The sequence below is a fragment of the Pezoporus flaviventris genome, unplaced genomic scaffold, assembly GCF_033815535.1.
Source record: "Pezoporus flaviventris isolate CSIRO_AGI_PZ_B2104156 unplaced genomic scaffold, CSIRO_AGI_Pfla_v1 ptg000046l, whole genome shotgun sequence".
In the NCBI taxonomy this organism is placed as follows: Eukaryota; Metazoa; Chordata; class Aves; order Psittaciformes; family Psittacidae; genus Pezoporus; species Pezoporus flaviventris.
This window is the reverse complement of record NW_026892594.1, coordinates 2,168,004-2,185,271: the sequence shown is the minus strand read 5'-3', so window position 1 is coordinate 2,185,271 and position 17,268 is coordinate 2,168,004. Positions and strand designations below refer to the sequence as shown.

The 17,268-nt window shown below is 43.1% G+C and overlaps 1 protein-coding gene across 4 annotated transcripts in view; it reads right to left on the bottom strand.

Moving 5' to 3' along the window:
• The window catches only part of CHCHD3 (coiled-coil-helix-coiled-coil-helix domain containing 3), a 167,920-nt gene that overhangs the window by 72,279 nt on the left and 78,373 nt on the right, over nucleotides 1–17,268 (bottom strand). For 2 of the 4 annotated variants that reach the window (XM_061467975.1, XM_061467976.1), the window contains exon 5: nucleotides 1,559–1,633. In XM_061467975.1, the coding sequence (XP_061323959.1) occupies nucleotides 1,559–1,633 (75 nt within the window). Of the gene's footprint in view, nucleotides 1–1,558; nucleotides 1,643–17,268 lie in introns of all 4 variants that reach the window. The other 2 variants (XM_061467977.1, XM_061467979.1) reach the window with 1 other exon arrangement.

Sequence of the window (17,268 nt, the reverse complement as noted above, 5' to 3'; positions counted from 1 at the left end):
ACCTACTTCAACATTAAAAATAGCTATGAATACAATCTTATTTAGTGCATAGCACCTTAAAAAGGTAAAAGAGAAGCTTTCAAATGAAGAATCACAGCTTATCACGCACCCTGCACTATGAATGACTGCCCAGAGAAGCTGTGGCTGCCCCATCCCTGGCAGTGTTCAAGGCCAGGTTGGACACAGGGGCTTGGAGCAAGCTGCTCTGGTGGAAGGTGTCCCTGCCTGCGGCAGGGGGTTGGAACTGGATGAGCTTTAAGGTCCCTTCCAGTACAAACCAGGCTGGGATTCTATGAATTACTCCACTGTAACTATAAAATGGAGGGCTGATAACTGATATCAGAGGTACAAACACCCCATAAGAAGCTACTCTGGATGAGATACTGAAGATGCTTTTTCCTCGAACACTAGCAAGTTATTTGGGAATAAAGGAAGGCATTCTGTAGAGGGGTTTTTGTGAAGGATCTTCATTTTAACTGCTTAAATAATGCACCATTTTAGAATCATTAAACTAATTTAATCTCATCCTTTCAAACTGTTTTTCATTGCCAAGAACATGGACTTCATTAATGTCATCTTCAAAAAGGTAGGACAAAACATGGAGACAGTATCTGATATGCCCTCTGTTTAAAATATTCATTAAGACTAATTATACACACTGATAATTCATGCAACATGCTCTTCTTCCTAATCCATAAAAACAAGGGCTTTTCTTCTATCCTACTAAATTGCATAAATGAATATAGATCTTGTTAATACTGTTTTCAAAACTAACTAGAAAGGAAATTCATATTAATCAACAATAGGTAGGCTCAGGATGAAGGCAGAGGGGTACAGGAAGAAAATGGATTCAGGCTGAAGATTACAACCAACCTGGGATCTGGAAAGTGATGACAGCAGTAATTATTTGACATTAACAACCTATAAAATAATACCCTATAAAGAATAAGAATGCTAAGAGCAATATGTTAAAATACTGTAAGCATGGCACACAGCTTATCAAGCTGTTTTGTTCAGTTTTGAGTCTATGGGAAAAAAAAAAGGCTTTTTAAAGCCTTTTAAAAAAGCATAGAAGTGCTTTTTAAATGTGGCATAAACAACTTCAAACTTTTCAACTCATTTAAGCTCTACATGAACTGGTGGCTTTGGGAGGAATCACTCCAACCAACGAGAACAACTGGATTTCAATGACAAATCAGTGTCTTATCTCCACACCTCACAGGTAATTTTAAGACTACTTGGTGATACTCACTTACACTGGCTCTTCATCAGTGCTACTACAAAAGTTACCTTGTTCGGATCATGTCTCTGTATGCAATTACTAGGACAGATAAAATCACACTGCAAAAGCGAGAACTTAGTGAAGCAAACAATATTCCCATCTTTAAATCTTATCAAGCCAGAAGCAGTAGCAGTCCATACAGAAACAAACCCCTCTGGCACAGCTTTAAGCTTGATCTCCTTAGAAAAGTCATCTTGTTTAACAGTAAAACATAACCAGAAAGTCAGCAGCGGAAAGGAACAGAAAACTCTTCATTAAAAGGGAGAAGAGGCTCACCCTTTCCTCCAGTCGAGCCAGCTGCTCTTTGTAGTAGGCATCGTGCTTCTTCAGTTCTCTGTCCTTCTCTTCCAGCTGCCTGGCCTAAAAAAAGAAAGAGAACCATAAAGCTGGATCAAGAAAGAGCCTCACTTGCAAAGCAAAACATCCACTATAAATTGTACCAGTAAGGAATGTAAGAACGATTGAGAACTGCAGTCTATTAGCTTTTGCCAAGCGGTACATTAATCAGATGATGATTGCTGCATTGAAAATGGAGAGAGATTGTCTATTGTACTGGGCTTTCTCCTTCCCCTCCACAGCTGTGCCACAGTTTGTCCAAATGCAGTTGGAAATGTCACGAAGACGGAACCAAGCACACTCATGCTGAGATGAGTATTTGGGTTTGGATTGGAATTAACTTTGCAGATCCCTCCTGAACTTGGGGAAACTTCCTCAAGCTACTGAAAACAAAGATATGTAGAGCTTGAATATTTAACTTGATTTGGTAAAGCTACAAGTGGGCATTTTTGACTTGAGAAAAGCTGAACTTGCATCCACCTATTTCTAAGCAGCGGTTATAAAGATTTTCTTTGTTGTAGCTGTTTTGCCTTTAAACCCCCAACTCTGGAATGCATTTAGCATGTGCTTAATTCTAAACACATAAATCTTTGGGAAGAAGCAAATGCCTATATATTGGCAAAAGCGGATCTAAAACATACATCTGAAACGCTGATGTCCTCTTGAAACAGCAATCCTGCCTCTGGTCGCTCTGAGATCAGCTGAAGTACCTGACTAAGCAAGTTCAAACCCTTTACTGTAGGATCATCCCCATGTGGGCCTACAAGAATGCTGGAGAGGGACTCGTAATCAGGGATGGTAGCATAGGACAAGGGGTGATGGGTTCAAAGTGAAACAGGGGAAGTTCAGGCTGGAGATAAGGCAGAAGCTCTTCCCTGTGAGGGTGCTGAGGCGCTGGCACAGGGTGCCCAGAGAAGTGGTGAATGCTTCATCCCTGGCAGCGTTCAAGGCCAGGATGGACAGAGCCTTGGGTGACGTGGCTGAGTGTGAAGTGTCCCTGCCCATGGCTGCGGGCTGGAAATGGATGATCTTAAGGTCCTTTCCAACCCTAACCATTCTATGATTCTATATCCAGTAACTTAAAATAACACAGAATAATTCTGAACATTTATCTTTTGAATACTAATATGAGCATTCATTTAAGAGATATTACCTGTAGCAGTACCGAGCAAGCTGACAGCTTTTTGGCTTTTCATCTGTAGTATGTACCAATATCTACTATTAAGGGGACTCGTTAAGTACCACGAAACACATTCAAAGAGCACACATGCCCACAGAATACATACAAAGCTCTGAGTTGTCCAGAGAAAATACTAGCCAAGTGTTTTTTAACAAGCTATGGAGGATTTAATGGTTAAATCACCAGCACAAATTCACTGCAGGCTTGGAATGTTTTAATAATAAACTACCTTAGTGACTAATAATTAAACTATCAGTGGTCATTACCACAACTGCCTGTTCAATAGTAGTCATTTACCTCTAACATATTATCTTCACACAGATACTGAGACTACAAAGCCAACTTCCTGTTTTAGCAGCATCAAAGGAGGAGATCCTGTCCCACTTGCAGCACTGTGTGCAGTTCCAGTGTCATCAGCATAAGAAGGACATGGAGCTGTTGGAGCAAGTCCAGAGGAGGCCCCAAGGATGAGCAGGGGCTGGAGCACTTCCCTTATGGAGACAGGCTGAGAACATTGGGGCTGTTGAGCCTGGGGAAGAGAAGCTGCGTGGAGACCTCAGAGCAACTTCCAGTGTCTGAAGGGGGCTCCCAGTCTTCATCAGGGACTGGAGTGATAGGACAAGGGGTGATGGGTTCAAAGTGAAACAGGGGAAGTTCAGATTAGATATGACTAAGTTGCTTAGTGTGAGGGTGGTGAGGCCCTGGTACAGGTTGCCCAAAGAAGTGGTAAATGCTCCATCCCTGGCAGTGTTCAAGGCCAGGCCGGACAGAGCCTTGGATAACATGGTCTAGTGTGTGATGTCCCTGCCCACGGCAGGGGGCTGGAACTGGATGATCTTAAGGTCCATTCCAACCAAAACCATTCTATGATTCTGTGATGTAAAATGCTAAACTGTTGTGCTTTTGCTACTACAGATCCAGACTGTAGAAGCGCATCAGAAATATTACACAATGTACTGTGCTGTACTTCCAGAGATACAAGACTTGATTCTCTTTGTCAAGATTAGGAGGTGGGCTTTGGTTTTGAAGGGGGTTTTGGTAAACAGCAAAGGAATAAAATGAAAACCGCGGATTTTTGGTTGTTCTTTGCTTTACTACTTACCTTTGCTTCTATATCCTGAAGCATGTAAAAAAAATAAATCAAAGTGTCCAATTAAATTTATTATATAATGGGGAATAGAAAGAATGGAAAACACATAATGCATCAAACATCTCTCTAACACAACACATTGCTGAAAACTACTTGGCAGTTGTTCTTTTTTAGCACAACTTCCCCCCTAATTCCAAAAAGCACAAAGCCAAGTTTTAATGCTACTTAGGTGAACCTTCTCCTCTGCCAACCACCCCAGCTTCAGTATAGTGCAATGAAGCACATGCTACAGCTCTCTTCAGCACCATTTAAATGAGCCTTTATTCACTAATTACAGGTTTTTACAAAGCTGATTAAACTAAATGTTCTGCAGCCTAATACCACGCTTTGGATTGATCACGGTTTGGCTTCTTCTAGATAATCCCTGTATGACCTCCCAGAGCTGATGGTTACAGAAACAGCTGGAAAATCACTGCAGATCGTGCCTCCCCAAAACCATCCTCTCCCAAATAGCTAAAGCACTACTTCAGTGCACTGCCATAGTTACCCATACATGAATATTTGATGCTTAACCACTTCATGAGCCCCCAAATGTTTGCGAACTCAAGAATATTCCTTTTGTGCAAATGGAGTTAAATAGGGCAGGGACAAAGAAAATGTGCAATTAATGTTCCATAACACTCAAGAGAACTTGGTTAAGTTTTAGTTCTTACAATTCAATAGTGCTTCACATGATTCTACTGATGCCCTGAAACCAAGCAGCAAAACTGACTTTGAAAGCCAGTAAGACAGAATAAAACCCATGCAAGGGCATCACAACTTAACTCACTCGCCCTATTACTGGTGACTCACAAGAGTAGAAATCTTCAGGGTGTCTACACACAACAGATCAAGGGCACACTAATGATGGAGGAGATGAAACACATCCTCTTCCCCTGAGTCCAGCTGAGTTTGAATTCTTCTCATCTGTGTCCTGCTTCCTGACCAAATCATATCATAGAATGGTTTGTGTTGGAAGGGACCTTAAACCTCATCCAGTTGCAACCCCTGCCACGGGCAGGGACACCTTCCACTAGAGCAGCTTGCTCCGAGCCCCTGTGTCCAACCTGGACTTGAACACTGCCAGCGATGGGGCAGTCACAGCTTCTCTGGGCACCCTGTGCCAGCGCCTCAGCACCCTCACAGGGAAGAGCTTCTGCCTAAGAGCTCAGCTCAGTCTCCCCTCTGGCAGGTTAAAGCCATTCCCCTGGCCCTACAGGCCCTTGTCCATTCAAATAAGATAAATGGATTTGATTAACAGTGTCTGATCACTCAATTTACATATATAAAAGACAGTATGAGCAGGAGAATGCAAATAACACCCATCTGGTGTTAAGTGCCCTGGAAAGTTTGGTTTATTCTGGAAACTGTTAGCTTTTTGGGTTGATATTTGGGTTTGGTTGCCTGACCCCTAGGATATCTAGTGATCGAAACAGATGGACTAAAGATATGGAGGCCAAGAAGTGAATTATAGTCATGCTGCCTATTACCCTGATCCTATCAAAGCTTTTATACCACTGATAAAGTAGAAATATTAGATTATAAGAATACTAAATAATACATTTATCCAATGGTCTCATTCCCTATAGTGTGAAAGGAATTGGAAGATTTGGTAGACCAGTAAGAAATCCAGAAATCAAAAAGCTTCCATAGAGCTACAGCCCTGGCATCTGTGCAGTAATGCAGCCACAGCAAAGTTCAAAAGATACAGTAAACAGAGGATGATTCATTTATACAGGAGACAATACAAAGATGCCAACGGGAGAGAATTCACTGCAGAAATAAAACCCTGTAAGGTAATAGCATATTTATGGGGCCACAGCAACATGAGCCCAGTGAATATCAATTAGCTGTAACAGAATAATTAACAGTAGCCATGTATTCAATTAGCTGAATGCTGCACTCGAGGTGTAAATGAGTTATTGGACCGGTTTCATTTCTTCTTCACAAAGTAACTCTACTAAACAAAGCGTCTGCTTGGGTGCTGTTTAGAAAAGAGCTTCCAAAAGTGACCTTTGAGAGGCAGCCCATCTTCCCATGAGTACCCAAAGTGAGAATCCCAACCCAGCTCACTGATGTGAAATACGGGTGCTTCAGAATCACTGGGATGTTGGGCTGAGGTCTAATGGCCAAGCTAGGGTTTCATTTTCAAAAGGAGTGTCTGGATTTAGGACAGCACTGGGATGAGTTTCCATCACCCCACAAGTGGGTGCCTGCCTCACACACTGCTGCAGGGACACTTGCAGAGCCGTGCCAAGCCAAACTCTTCTCATGCTGGATACAGCAGGTACACATGAGCTGATTATGAGCTGGCAGTGTGTCCTTGTGGCCAGGAGGGACAAGAGTATCCTGGGGTGCATCAGGAGGAGAGTGGCAGCAGGTCGAGGGAGGTGATCCTCACCCTCTACTCGGCCCTGGTGAGGCCACATCTGGAGCACTGTGTCCAGTTCTGGGCTCCCTGGGACAAGAGAGACAAGGAGCTGGTGGAGAGGCTCCAGTGGAGGTTACAGAAATGATCAGGGATCTGGAGCATCTTTCTTATGAGGAGAGATTGAGGGAGCTGGGCCTGGTTAGTCTAGAGAAGAGCAGACTGAGAGGGGATCTCATCAATGCACATCAGTATCTCAAAGGCAGGTGGGAGGAGGATGGCTCCAGACTCTTTTCAGTGGTGCCCAGTGACAGGAAGAGGAGCAACGGCCATAAACTAAAACACAATATGAGGAAGAGCTTCTATTACACTGAAGGTATCCGAGCACTGGCACAGGCTGCCCAGGGGAGTTGTGAAGTCTCTCTGGAGACATTCAAAGCCCTCCTGGATACAACCCTGTGTGCCCTGCTCTGCGTGGCCCTGCCGTGGGAAGGGGTTGGACTGGATGCTGTGCAGAGGGTCCTTCCAACCCTAATGCTTCTGTGACTCATTTTGTCCTTTCTAAGGTAGAACAGCAAATAAGCAGCTGTCAGATAATGTATGTTAAAACATAAAGGATTCAGTTAGCCGGATACAGCAAGGTTTGAGGTGGGTGCAGTTTGCAATTGCTCTTCTTTAAGGAGCTGCAGGGTATAAACCATTATCAGGCAGTTTAGGAGAAGTTTGTAGGCAGGTTTCAAAACCAGCTCTTGAAGCACTTGTAAACCCAGGTTTACAGCTGCCGAGCTCTAAATCCATTAACATCCACCAAGTTTACAGCTGAACACCACTGATGCGGCTCCAGTTTGCATTTTGCTATCAGAAAAGACTAATTTGCTGCAAAATACAGTCTCCAGCCTTAGATTAAACTTATAAATCATTATCAGCCATCTGAAAGTGCCCTGCCTAGGTCTTGCCAAGCTGTGTCATGGTCATTTCCTCATCACCCCCCCCAAGAACATCACAGAACAATGAAAGGATGGATCTCCCAGGCTACATTTGAGGCTGTGAGCGAGGCCAGGCATCGGGTCCAGGGGCTGCAAGAGCATCCTGTCACAACGGGTTTACAAGACTAAAGGGGTTTTGCCAAATGAAATGCTAACTACAGCAACGAGGGCTTTTCTCATGGGAAAGGTCACATGAAATATCTCTCAGGCAGGCCTGTGTACTCTGAAGAAAAGGTTAATGGATTAACAGGCAAAAGAAGGTGGCAGAGGAGGGCTGGCCATCAGCAGTGCCAGCAGCACAGCCACTTCACAGGAGAACTGTGATGTACTGCTACTACAAGAGAGCACACCTCAAAAAGTGATCTTTCACCTTTTTCTACTGTATGCTTCACCCATTGTTCACTATGAGGGTACCCAAGGAAGCTGTGGCTGCCCCATCCCTGGCAGTGTTCAAGGCCAGGTTGGACACAGGGGCTTGGAGCAAGCTGCTCTATGGAAGGTGTCCCTGCCCGTGGCAGGGGTTGGAGCTGGATGAGCTTTAAGGTCCCTTCAACCCAAACCACTCCGGTTCTGTGATTCAGGTCATAAATAATAGTGAACCTTGCCAACAAATCTGTTAAGTTGTGCCTTTATAAGCCATATTAAAACTGCCTTTGCTAAGACCTTTGCTGGTCATTCTTTGAGCCACCTTAAACCACTCGCTTCACAACACACCATTCTGTTGCTGGAGATTGTACATTCATTTCCCCACTTGAGGTCTGCTGGATGAGTTTACCTATAGCTTCAAGCAGGGTGTGAATCCATAGGCTCCTTGACACTGACGCCACTCAGCTACAGACACTGACTGTCAGTTGTGAAGCAGTTATTCAGCATTTGATGTGCTGTAAATAGCTCTGCCCAGAAACCCTTTCGCAGTGGGATCCATTCACCCATCACACATAGCCCCACGCATTCATGTCTGCACACTGATAAAATCAGATTAAAATCGTTTCTTATTGTGTACCTTATTAAGGTCAGCAAAACTGCAATGTTCATTCACTGCCCATAGTGTCCCCAATAAATATCATCAATTTCTACATTCAGTATATGTTCAATTGAAGCATTTAAACTGCCAATCTTCTATTTCCACATATAAATACACGTCACTCTGAATGAGCACCAGGAGTAACTTATGGATATTCCTAGGAACATATGCTTCTCCCTTCCCCCTCTAATAATTCCCCTGTGAAGCTATTGCTATTCACAAAATCCCTCCTAACCACAGAAAATGGTCCAGACACATCACTTCAAAAACCCCTGTGTTCATTTCCACTTGCAAAGGTAGAGAATAGTTTGGAATTAGAAACAGCAGCAACAATAACGCATCATAAAATATATCCCTTGACAAGTGTAATTAAACCAAGCTTTTATAATTACTGCTACAGGACGGTGTCTAAAAATAATGAAGCCCTAAAAGAATGAGTAGTGCAGATAAAGATCACATGAGAGAAGGCTAATGGAGAGAGATTAAGAATTGAATTAATGACAAGTTAGGCTCCAGTCTGTACCGAACCTGTGACACTGAGCTTCATGTATTAACTCCAGTTATAGACCAAAGAAACAAAAAACAAATGTAGATTGTGTCAAACAAGAAAGTTATGGCTTCAATTTCCAATGTAAGCCAGAGGAATAATGCAACTGAAATCAAGAACTCATAGAATCCCAGACTGGTTTGGGTTGGAAGGGACCTTAAAGCTCATCCAGCTCCAACCCTTGCCACGGGCAGGGACACCTTCCACTACAGCAGGTTGCTCCAAGCCCCTGTCTCCAACCTGGCCTTGAACACTGCCAGGGATGGGGCAGCCACAGCTTCTCTGGGCACCCTGTGCCAGCGCCTCAGCACCCCCACGGGGAAGAGCTTCTGCCTAAGAGCTCAGCTCAGTCTCCCCTCTGGCAGGTTAAAGCCATTCCCCCTTGATATAATCACTTGATACGATCACATCATCACTTTAGGGGGATCCAGGTTTCTTCCACCCCCATTTATGTTATGATCCTATCCTCAAAACAAGGGGCAGAAAGATCAGAGAATTGTACCAACCTCCCCCAAAATGAGCAACATGAGCACTACAGAAAAGCTGCACTTAGAACCAAACTTTGCTCCTCACGGGGTGAACCATCTGCTTTGTGCAATCTGAAATCAACAGATTCTGAAGATTTTAGTTTCTTGAAAAAAAAAAATAAAAGAATTAAAATACACTCTTGCCTACCACATTATTAGCAAGATGCAGAAAAGCCTCATGTTCGCATGCAAGCATAGTTCAAAGTATAAAAGAGATGCTAAACAAATCTGTGTTGCATACATGCATGTCAAGGGGAATAAAAGGCAGGCATGACTTCTTTCCAAAAGCGTGTACGTGCTTTCCATTTAACTAACACAGTCCAACAAGATCAAACGTTTTATAGACTATCTGTACTGCTGCCAGGTATTTGTAGCAATTCAAATAATGTCTATAACCATCTCTGACAGCGTCTGATGCTTCAGTCAGATGTCAAATATGTACAGTTTTGCACTAATCTTAAAGAAGCATAGACTGCTGTGTGCGAGCCAAAGTGGATGGCTTTATATAGAAATGGAGCAAGAGAAGTATTATCCTGTAAAAGTCAGGAAAAATAACTGCTGGTAAAGACTATGTTCAACTTCAGCTTTGTTGTTGTTCCATTATAAGTTATGAACGTTTCTGTTCTTTTTTATTGTGTTCAGAATTCATAGAACCCCAGACTGGTTTGGGTTGGAAGGGACCTTAAAGCTCCCCCAGTTCCAACCCCTGCCACAGGCAGGGACACCTTCCACTAGAGCAGCTTGCTCCAAGCCCCTGTGTCCAACCTGCCCTTGAACACTGCCAGGGATGGGGCAGCCAAGGTTCTCTGGGCACCCTGTGCCAGCGCCTCAGCACCCTCACAGGGAAGAGCTTCTGCCTAAGAGCTCATCTCAGTCTCCCCTCGGGCAGGTTAAAGCCATTCCCCTTGGCCTGTCCCTACAGACCCTTGTCCAAAGCCCCTCTCCAGCTTTCCTGGAGGCACTGGAGCTGCTCTAAGGTCTCCCCTTCAGGAGCCTTCTCTTTCCCAGGCTGACCCAGCCCAGCTCTCTAACAACAATGCCACAGAAGTATTATGGATTTCCTGGATGAAATGAACAACAGAAAGATAAATAAAACGTACTAGTAAGCACTGTGAGCTAATATGTGATGTACTTTAAAACAATACATCACATAAACCAAAGGAGAACACTAGGAAATTCCACCCTTCCAGAAGGTGTTCTCACTCCAGTTCACCACCAAAGTCAAAAACCAAGTCAATGAGCAGAAACTTGCACCTCAGTTGCCTACCACCTAAATATTCAGAGCAGAGAAAAGCTTTCCATCTAAGAATCTTTATTCTTGCTTCGAGAATCTAGCAGCACTTGTCACTTTGATATTACATTATTACATTTCTAAAAGCCACAACTTAGTACTTCTGCCTTGTGAACTGAAGATTCAGTAGATGGGAGATAAGCAGCGAAATAATTATTATAGATGCTGCATTAATACAAGCAATGAAAACTCAACATCTCATTGAAGCCCACTTCAAAGTCAATCTCATCTGAAATCCTACAGAAAACTGACTGTATCCTGGGTTTATCAGAGTCTAGTGGCATCAGGGACCACGCGTTCTCCAGTTATTTTCCATTATATCCTGCTTCTTGTCTTAAATGATCAAAACTACATATGAATTGATATCATCTCCTTCCAACAGAAGCTGCATCGTTGGAACTGGCTGCTCAAGTCTGTTATCCTGGTAACCAATTTCCACTAAAGGCAAAAAAATTATGATGCCCAAGTAGGTAAATCCACCTCTGCATACAAAATAAGAACACATTTATTTCTTCTCAGCTATTCCAGTTATTGATTTCTGCTTAAGACGCAGAATTGAATCACCTGTAGCTACATCAGGTGTTTCTCAATGTGAAAGATACATTATGAACAGGACCCTGGATGTTTAAAAAAGCATTAACTTAAAAATATCTTTAAGACAATAGGCTGTCTTTTGGAAATTATATCTTATTAAACTGAGCTTTGTAGCAATAAATAAACCACCAAAACTCATTGATTCCGTCTCAAATAATGCAGCCATACTGCTTAGCACTATTCCAAAACAGAGAGTTCTTCCTACTTAGGTTGATAATACTGCTACTAGTAGGTGATTCATCAGGGACTACAGTGATAGGCCAAGGGGTGATGGGTTCAAAGTGAAACAGGGGAAGTTCAGGTTGGAGATAAGGCAGAAGCTCTTCCCTGTGAGGGTGCTGAGGAGCTGGCCCAGGGTGCCCAGAGAAGCTGTGGCTGCCCCATCCCTGGCAGTGTTCAAGGTCAGAACCTTGGGCAATATGGTCCAGTGTGAGGTGTCCCTGCTCATGGCAGGGGGTTGGAACTGGATGATCTTAAGGTCCTTTCCAACCCAAACCATGCTATGATTCTATGATTTAAGACAAAAGTTGTAACTGAGAAACAAGCTCATCTTTTAAATGGGGAATATGACTTCACAGTGAAATATTTAAGTCTTTAACCCCAGCATTGCCAAGGGAACATCAGTTTGGTCAGTGTGGGGAACACTACAGCTTTCACAAAAGATCTTTTGCCATCAAGACACATAAAAAGATCCACATGATAAAGAAAGCATTTATAGCTAATTGGTATGTCATCTATATCAAGGCTATACAGAATTTATCGCCGGTGAATAAGTAATTGCTTTTTATCTCTTTTTTACTCCTTGTAGTGTCTTAAAAACTCAATTCAAGCAAATAATAGGACAGTTACGCAGTTCTTCCCATTGTATCTCTAAAGTACTTCACCATGAGACCCCCATGTGATAAGAAAAGGTACTATACTTGATTAAATTACTAAATACAAACTAAGATGGAGCAAAGTTAGTAAGCAAAGCCTTGGGAAAGTGAGGGAAAACAGCAGGAAGGGGGATACAACACATTGAATGTTCCTTCTATTTTAATTAGCAATCTCCAATGCTAGTCTTTCAGAATGTGCTTTAAAGTTTCAGCAACTAATAGTGAAATAAACCCACAAGAGAATTACTGCCTTGAATAAAGTAGCTCTGGAAGGAGCGGGGATTGATTTATTTATTGATTACTGGTGAGCATCTCCCTTTTATATCATCCTATAGCACGTGTCATTGAATTTCTGTGTCCAACTTCCACTCACTGCACTTTTATTTCTCTTCTCATTTGATTGCAGAGTCTCTAGGGCAGAGCCTGGAACTCGCTACACATCTGTGCAGTGTTTAACGTAATTATACTTCAAGCTCTGCTGGCGTTCGTATTATTCTAACTGGAATAACTAATATTCGAAGCCCAGAGAATATATCTAAAATTGATGGGAAAAGCAAACTTCATACAAGAAGGAGACAAACGCTTCATTTTTGTAAAGACAACGCTGGAAAAACAGATGAAAATGATTTATATTTTACTTTTTCAAATCTCTGCCCAGTTCAGATGGCATTTATTTGAGTGTGACAGTTATTTAGGACTAAGCAACTAAAAACCCCCAAACTTATAAATATCATAGGAGGCAGATAATGTATGTAAGAGAGGGTCCGACACTACATTTCTGTTCCTTCTTCTGACATCCTTGTTATGGAAATATGTTGACACAACATTTAGAGTGATTAACATAGCAGGGCACAGACAAAAATGTGGTTACAAAACCAACAATCTTTCTCACAACGGGAAAGAATAAGGCAGTTTTCTAATGGGATATTCAACAAATAATCCAATTCTATCTTATACAAGGGAAAATGCAAAGTGAATAATCATAAAACCCAATTAAATGCTCAAAGGTTTAATATTACTCGATAGAAATGGCCAAAAAATCCAACCAGAGAGGATTATGTGGTCAATGTCCAATATTTCAGGCAGTTTATGACTAAGATGATGACAGTTATGTGGAGAAAGAGATATGTTGATAGCAATAGGGAATTATTTTAATCATGATAAGCTGTTGGAGTTACAAGGCCTGGGCAGCCTGATGACAGCAAGGATGAATGGAAGATGATACAACATGGAAGCAAAAGCCTGCACCAGCCACGTGAAGCATCTATATTCTGATTGTAAAGCACCAGAAAAAAGACTTTTCCTGTAGGCAAGCCAACAAAAACTTGTCCTGTGTGTAAAAACAGCCAAATAAAAACACAGAGAGATTTCTGAAGGGGAAAAGAGAATCATAGCATCAACTGGGTTGGAAAAGCCCTTTAAGCTCATCCAGGCCAACCGTTCCCCAGCCCTGCCAAGGCCACCACTAACCCATGGCACTGAGGCCTCGTCTCCACGCTGTGTGAACACTTGCAGGGACGGTGACTGCAGCCCTGCCCTGGGCAGCCTGTTCCAATGCCTGAGCACCCTCTGGGGAAGGAATTGTTCCTCAGCTCCATCTAAACCTGCCCTGGGGCAGCTTGAGGCCGTTTCCTCTTGTCCCATCCCTTGGTCCTTGGGAGCAGAGCCCAGCCCCTCCTGGCTCCATCCTCCTCTCAGGCAGTTGGAGGCAGCGATCCGGTCCCCCGAGCCTTCTTTTCTCCAGATTAAACTCCCCCAGATCCCTCAGGCATCACACTGAGATCGTGTTATTTGACATAACCAAACCTCCAGATCCTCCCAGAGCCCTGGTCACTACAGCCCAAAACTTCAGAGAAGAAAGAAGCTGGGGATACCTAAAGACCAAACCCATCAGAAGTACTTTGTGTACATCCTAGATGTATACAACATAATTAAATGTTCAGAGGAGGTGAGTCAGGCTTCTCTTATTTACTCCTTCCCACAATACAAGACCGAGGAGATATTCAGTGAACAGTGAAATTGAAAAGCAACAAATTTGAAACCAATTAAATGCATAATTAACCTGCAGAACTCATTGCCAGGACTTATCAGAGGAGCCAATCGCTGAGCAAAACCCAGAAAAGGTGAGAGGTTTGTATGAACTCTGCAAACATCCACAGTTACACCTATAGGGTAGCAGAGCCTCTGGATTCCTTTGAGGACTGTATACCTCATCACCATGATAATAACTGGAAATATTGAAGTCTGTCATGCATGAGTTATAAGAGATTAAGGAGAAAACTTCATCCTTTTTGTAGCACCTGCATGGCCCCAAACCTACTTTGTTTCTTGTGGCATGTGACAAAACCCATTATTTGAGTCCAGAATTTGAGGCACTTGCAGTCAGCTGCTATGATGCTGCATCAACATAACCAAGAAAGACATAAAAGCCCTCATAAAGCCTTGCCAACTCTTTTCTTTCACAATCAAGATGACAATTCATAGAGGGATTGTACAGACCCATACAACAAGCTTTGGGAAGCCTTCTTGCAGAAGTGCCTCCCATCTCTGTGTTGGTAACAGCTAAACAGTGTAAGGAACTGATCTTAAACAAAACTCAAGGTGTAAAACAAAGTATCTAATCAGCAAGGGAAAAAATAGCTAACAAGTTCATTTCAATCCGGCTGAGACAGAAAGTGGAACGCCAAACTGGTTCAAATGACTTGTACAGAAGGAAAGATGCAGTCTCTCCACTCAGCGAATTTCCAACCATCAGCCTCATTGTTCTTAAGACAGAGAAATTCACACAGCACAAAGCACAATTTCCCAGCTTAAAGAAGAGAAAAAGTGCTGAGAAGCACACTGAAGACAATGACACTGAATCATAGATTGGCTTGGGTTGGAAAGGCTCATCCAGTTCCAACCCCTGCCACGGGCAGGGACACCTTCCACTAGAGCAGCTTGCTCCAAGCCCCTGTGTCCAACCTGGCCTTGAGCACTGCCAGGGATGGGGCAGCCACAGCTCCTCTGGGCACCCTGTGCCAGCGCCTCAGCACCCTCACAGGGAAGAGCTTCTGCCTTATATCCAACCTGAACTTCCCCTGTTTCACTTTGAACCCATCACCCCTTGTCCTGTCACTACAGTCCCTGATGAAGAGCCCCTCTCCAGCATCCTTGTAGCCCCCCGCGCCTTCAGATACTGGAAGCTCCTCTGAGGTCTCCACACACCCATGCTCTGAGCATTCCATGCTCTCAGTTTGCCAAAGCAAACCAACACTGATGGCTCATGGGGCCTCTCCTTCTTTACCTTCCCCAAAAAGCATGACAACAGCAAAACTATCATCACAGCTATAACTTACACCCTGCTCCAACACTGCAGCTGCTTAACTACCCATCAAGGGTGAGGAGAAATTAAGCCTGTAATTTCAATCAAAACAATAAGAAGTCAATCCCTTGAAAATCAAGTATTATCGCTGTAAGGGCTGGGTAGGAATAGGTGAGAAGGTCCCACTATGATCCATCACTAGAGGAACTAGTAATCACCATATTAGCTGTGCTTATTGCTGTAGCACAAATAGAGCAGCTCAACCTCAGCCATGGATTAGGATACAGCTGTGTTCAGTGCAGCACGAACACAATATGGACAATTAGTGGAAGAACACCTGCAAGATTTAATGTAATATATAATCAAGAGAAAAAGTGGCAAGAAAACAATGAAGTGAACAATTAACATCCAATAAGCCATATTGTGGGAATTTTTTCCATCCTTAGAGAGCATGAGTGGTAGAAGGCACAATCACAAATAGCAACAACAAAGCTATTGCTGTAAGCTATGAAAGTGCTGAGGCACTGGCACAGGGTGCCCAGAGAAGCTGTGGCTGCCCCATCCCTGGCAGTGTTCAAGGCCAGGTTGGACACAGGGGCTTGGAGCAAGCTGCTCTAGTGGAAGGTGTCCCTGCCCGTGGCAGGGGGTTGGAACTGAATGATCTTAAGGTACTTTCCAACCCAAACCTGTGATTCTATGATTTATGGAACTTACCCTACCAGTTATTATAACCTGCAGAGATGGAAATGTTATCAGTCATCAGGACTATCCTTTCATTTGTTTAAGCAGAAAAGAATTAGGGCTCCAATACAAACAGCTCCTGTCTCAAGGCCATTCCCTATCAACACAGCAGTCTTACAGCATCCCAACACATGACCCTCAAATGGAGTAAGCATGGCCCTGGGCTGCAGGAGCACAAGTTGGGCCCTCCCCTTCAACTGCTTTTGCCACCTCAACAAAGATTTCCTTCCTTTTCCTTTCTCAGATCATCAGGGATGCCTGCGAGGAGTCTGTACAGTGCTTGAGAATCTACAGTCCATACATTTGATGAAGGAATACTATTACCTTAACATGACCATTTTATGTTGTGGGTGAGAGTATGTAAGTAAGAGCAAGCACTTAAATGTGCTTTATAGAAAAGAGGTTTCATCCCAGTCAATAGAATGCTTCAAATATAAGCTGACAAGTACTTTATAATAATGGCCAAAAAAAAAACCCTCTTACACGTGGGGAGCTGCTAAAACCTGTCAGTTCTACACAATCTTTGGGCTTCCCAACATTTGGAGTGCTAGAAAGCAAAGCTCTTGTCTGAATCTATGAAGTGGGGTTTTTTAACTGCATGCTTCAGCCTCATTTGTCATGCAATACAGACTGTTCTAGCTCACAGTGAGAATTAGTGCTTAATTTTGTAAGCGTGGAGCAACATACCAACTACTTGCAGGAGTAACGCCACTGCCATTTGCGTGGAACTGAGAAGAGCAAAGAATTGGTAGAATTAGATTAATTCAGAACTGGTAGAGAAGCAACATCTTTCCTGTGTCCTTAAAGAGGAAATAAAAGCTTCTGCAGAACAAAATGTGACAGATCATAAACAGGTAAAAAGATGGGATAAAATGTGTATCCATCCCACATAATAGTAAGTACAAGACACCCCGGTGAGGTTTCAGATGCTAAACCAAGATAGAGCTTTGCAAGGAAAGGAGAAAACCTGGTCTAGGGATTGAAGGACTCTCCCTTGTCTTCCAAGTGCCTCGGTCTGGTTGTCAGATAAATACAGGAGTCGTGGTGACAAATCAAGGCAGAGTGCTTGGGAGATTGACTGGAA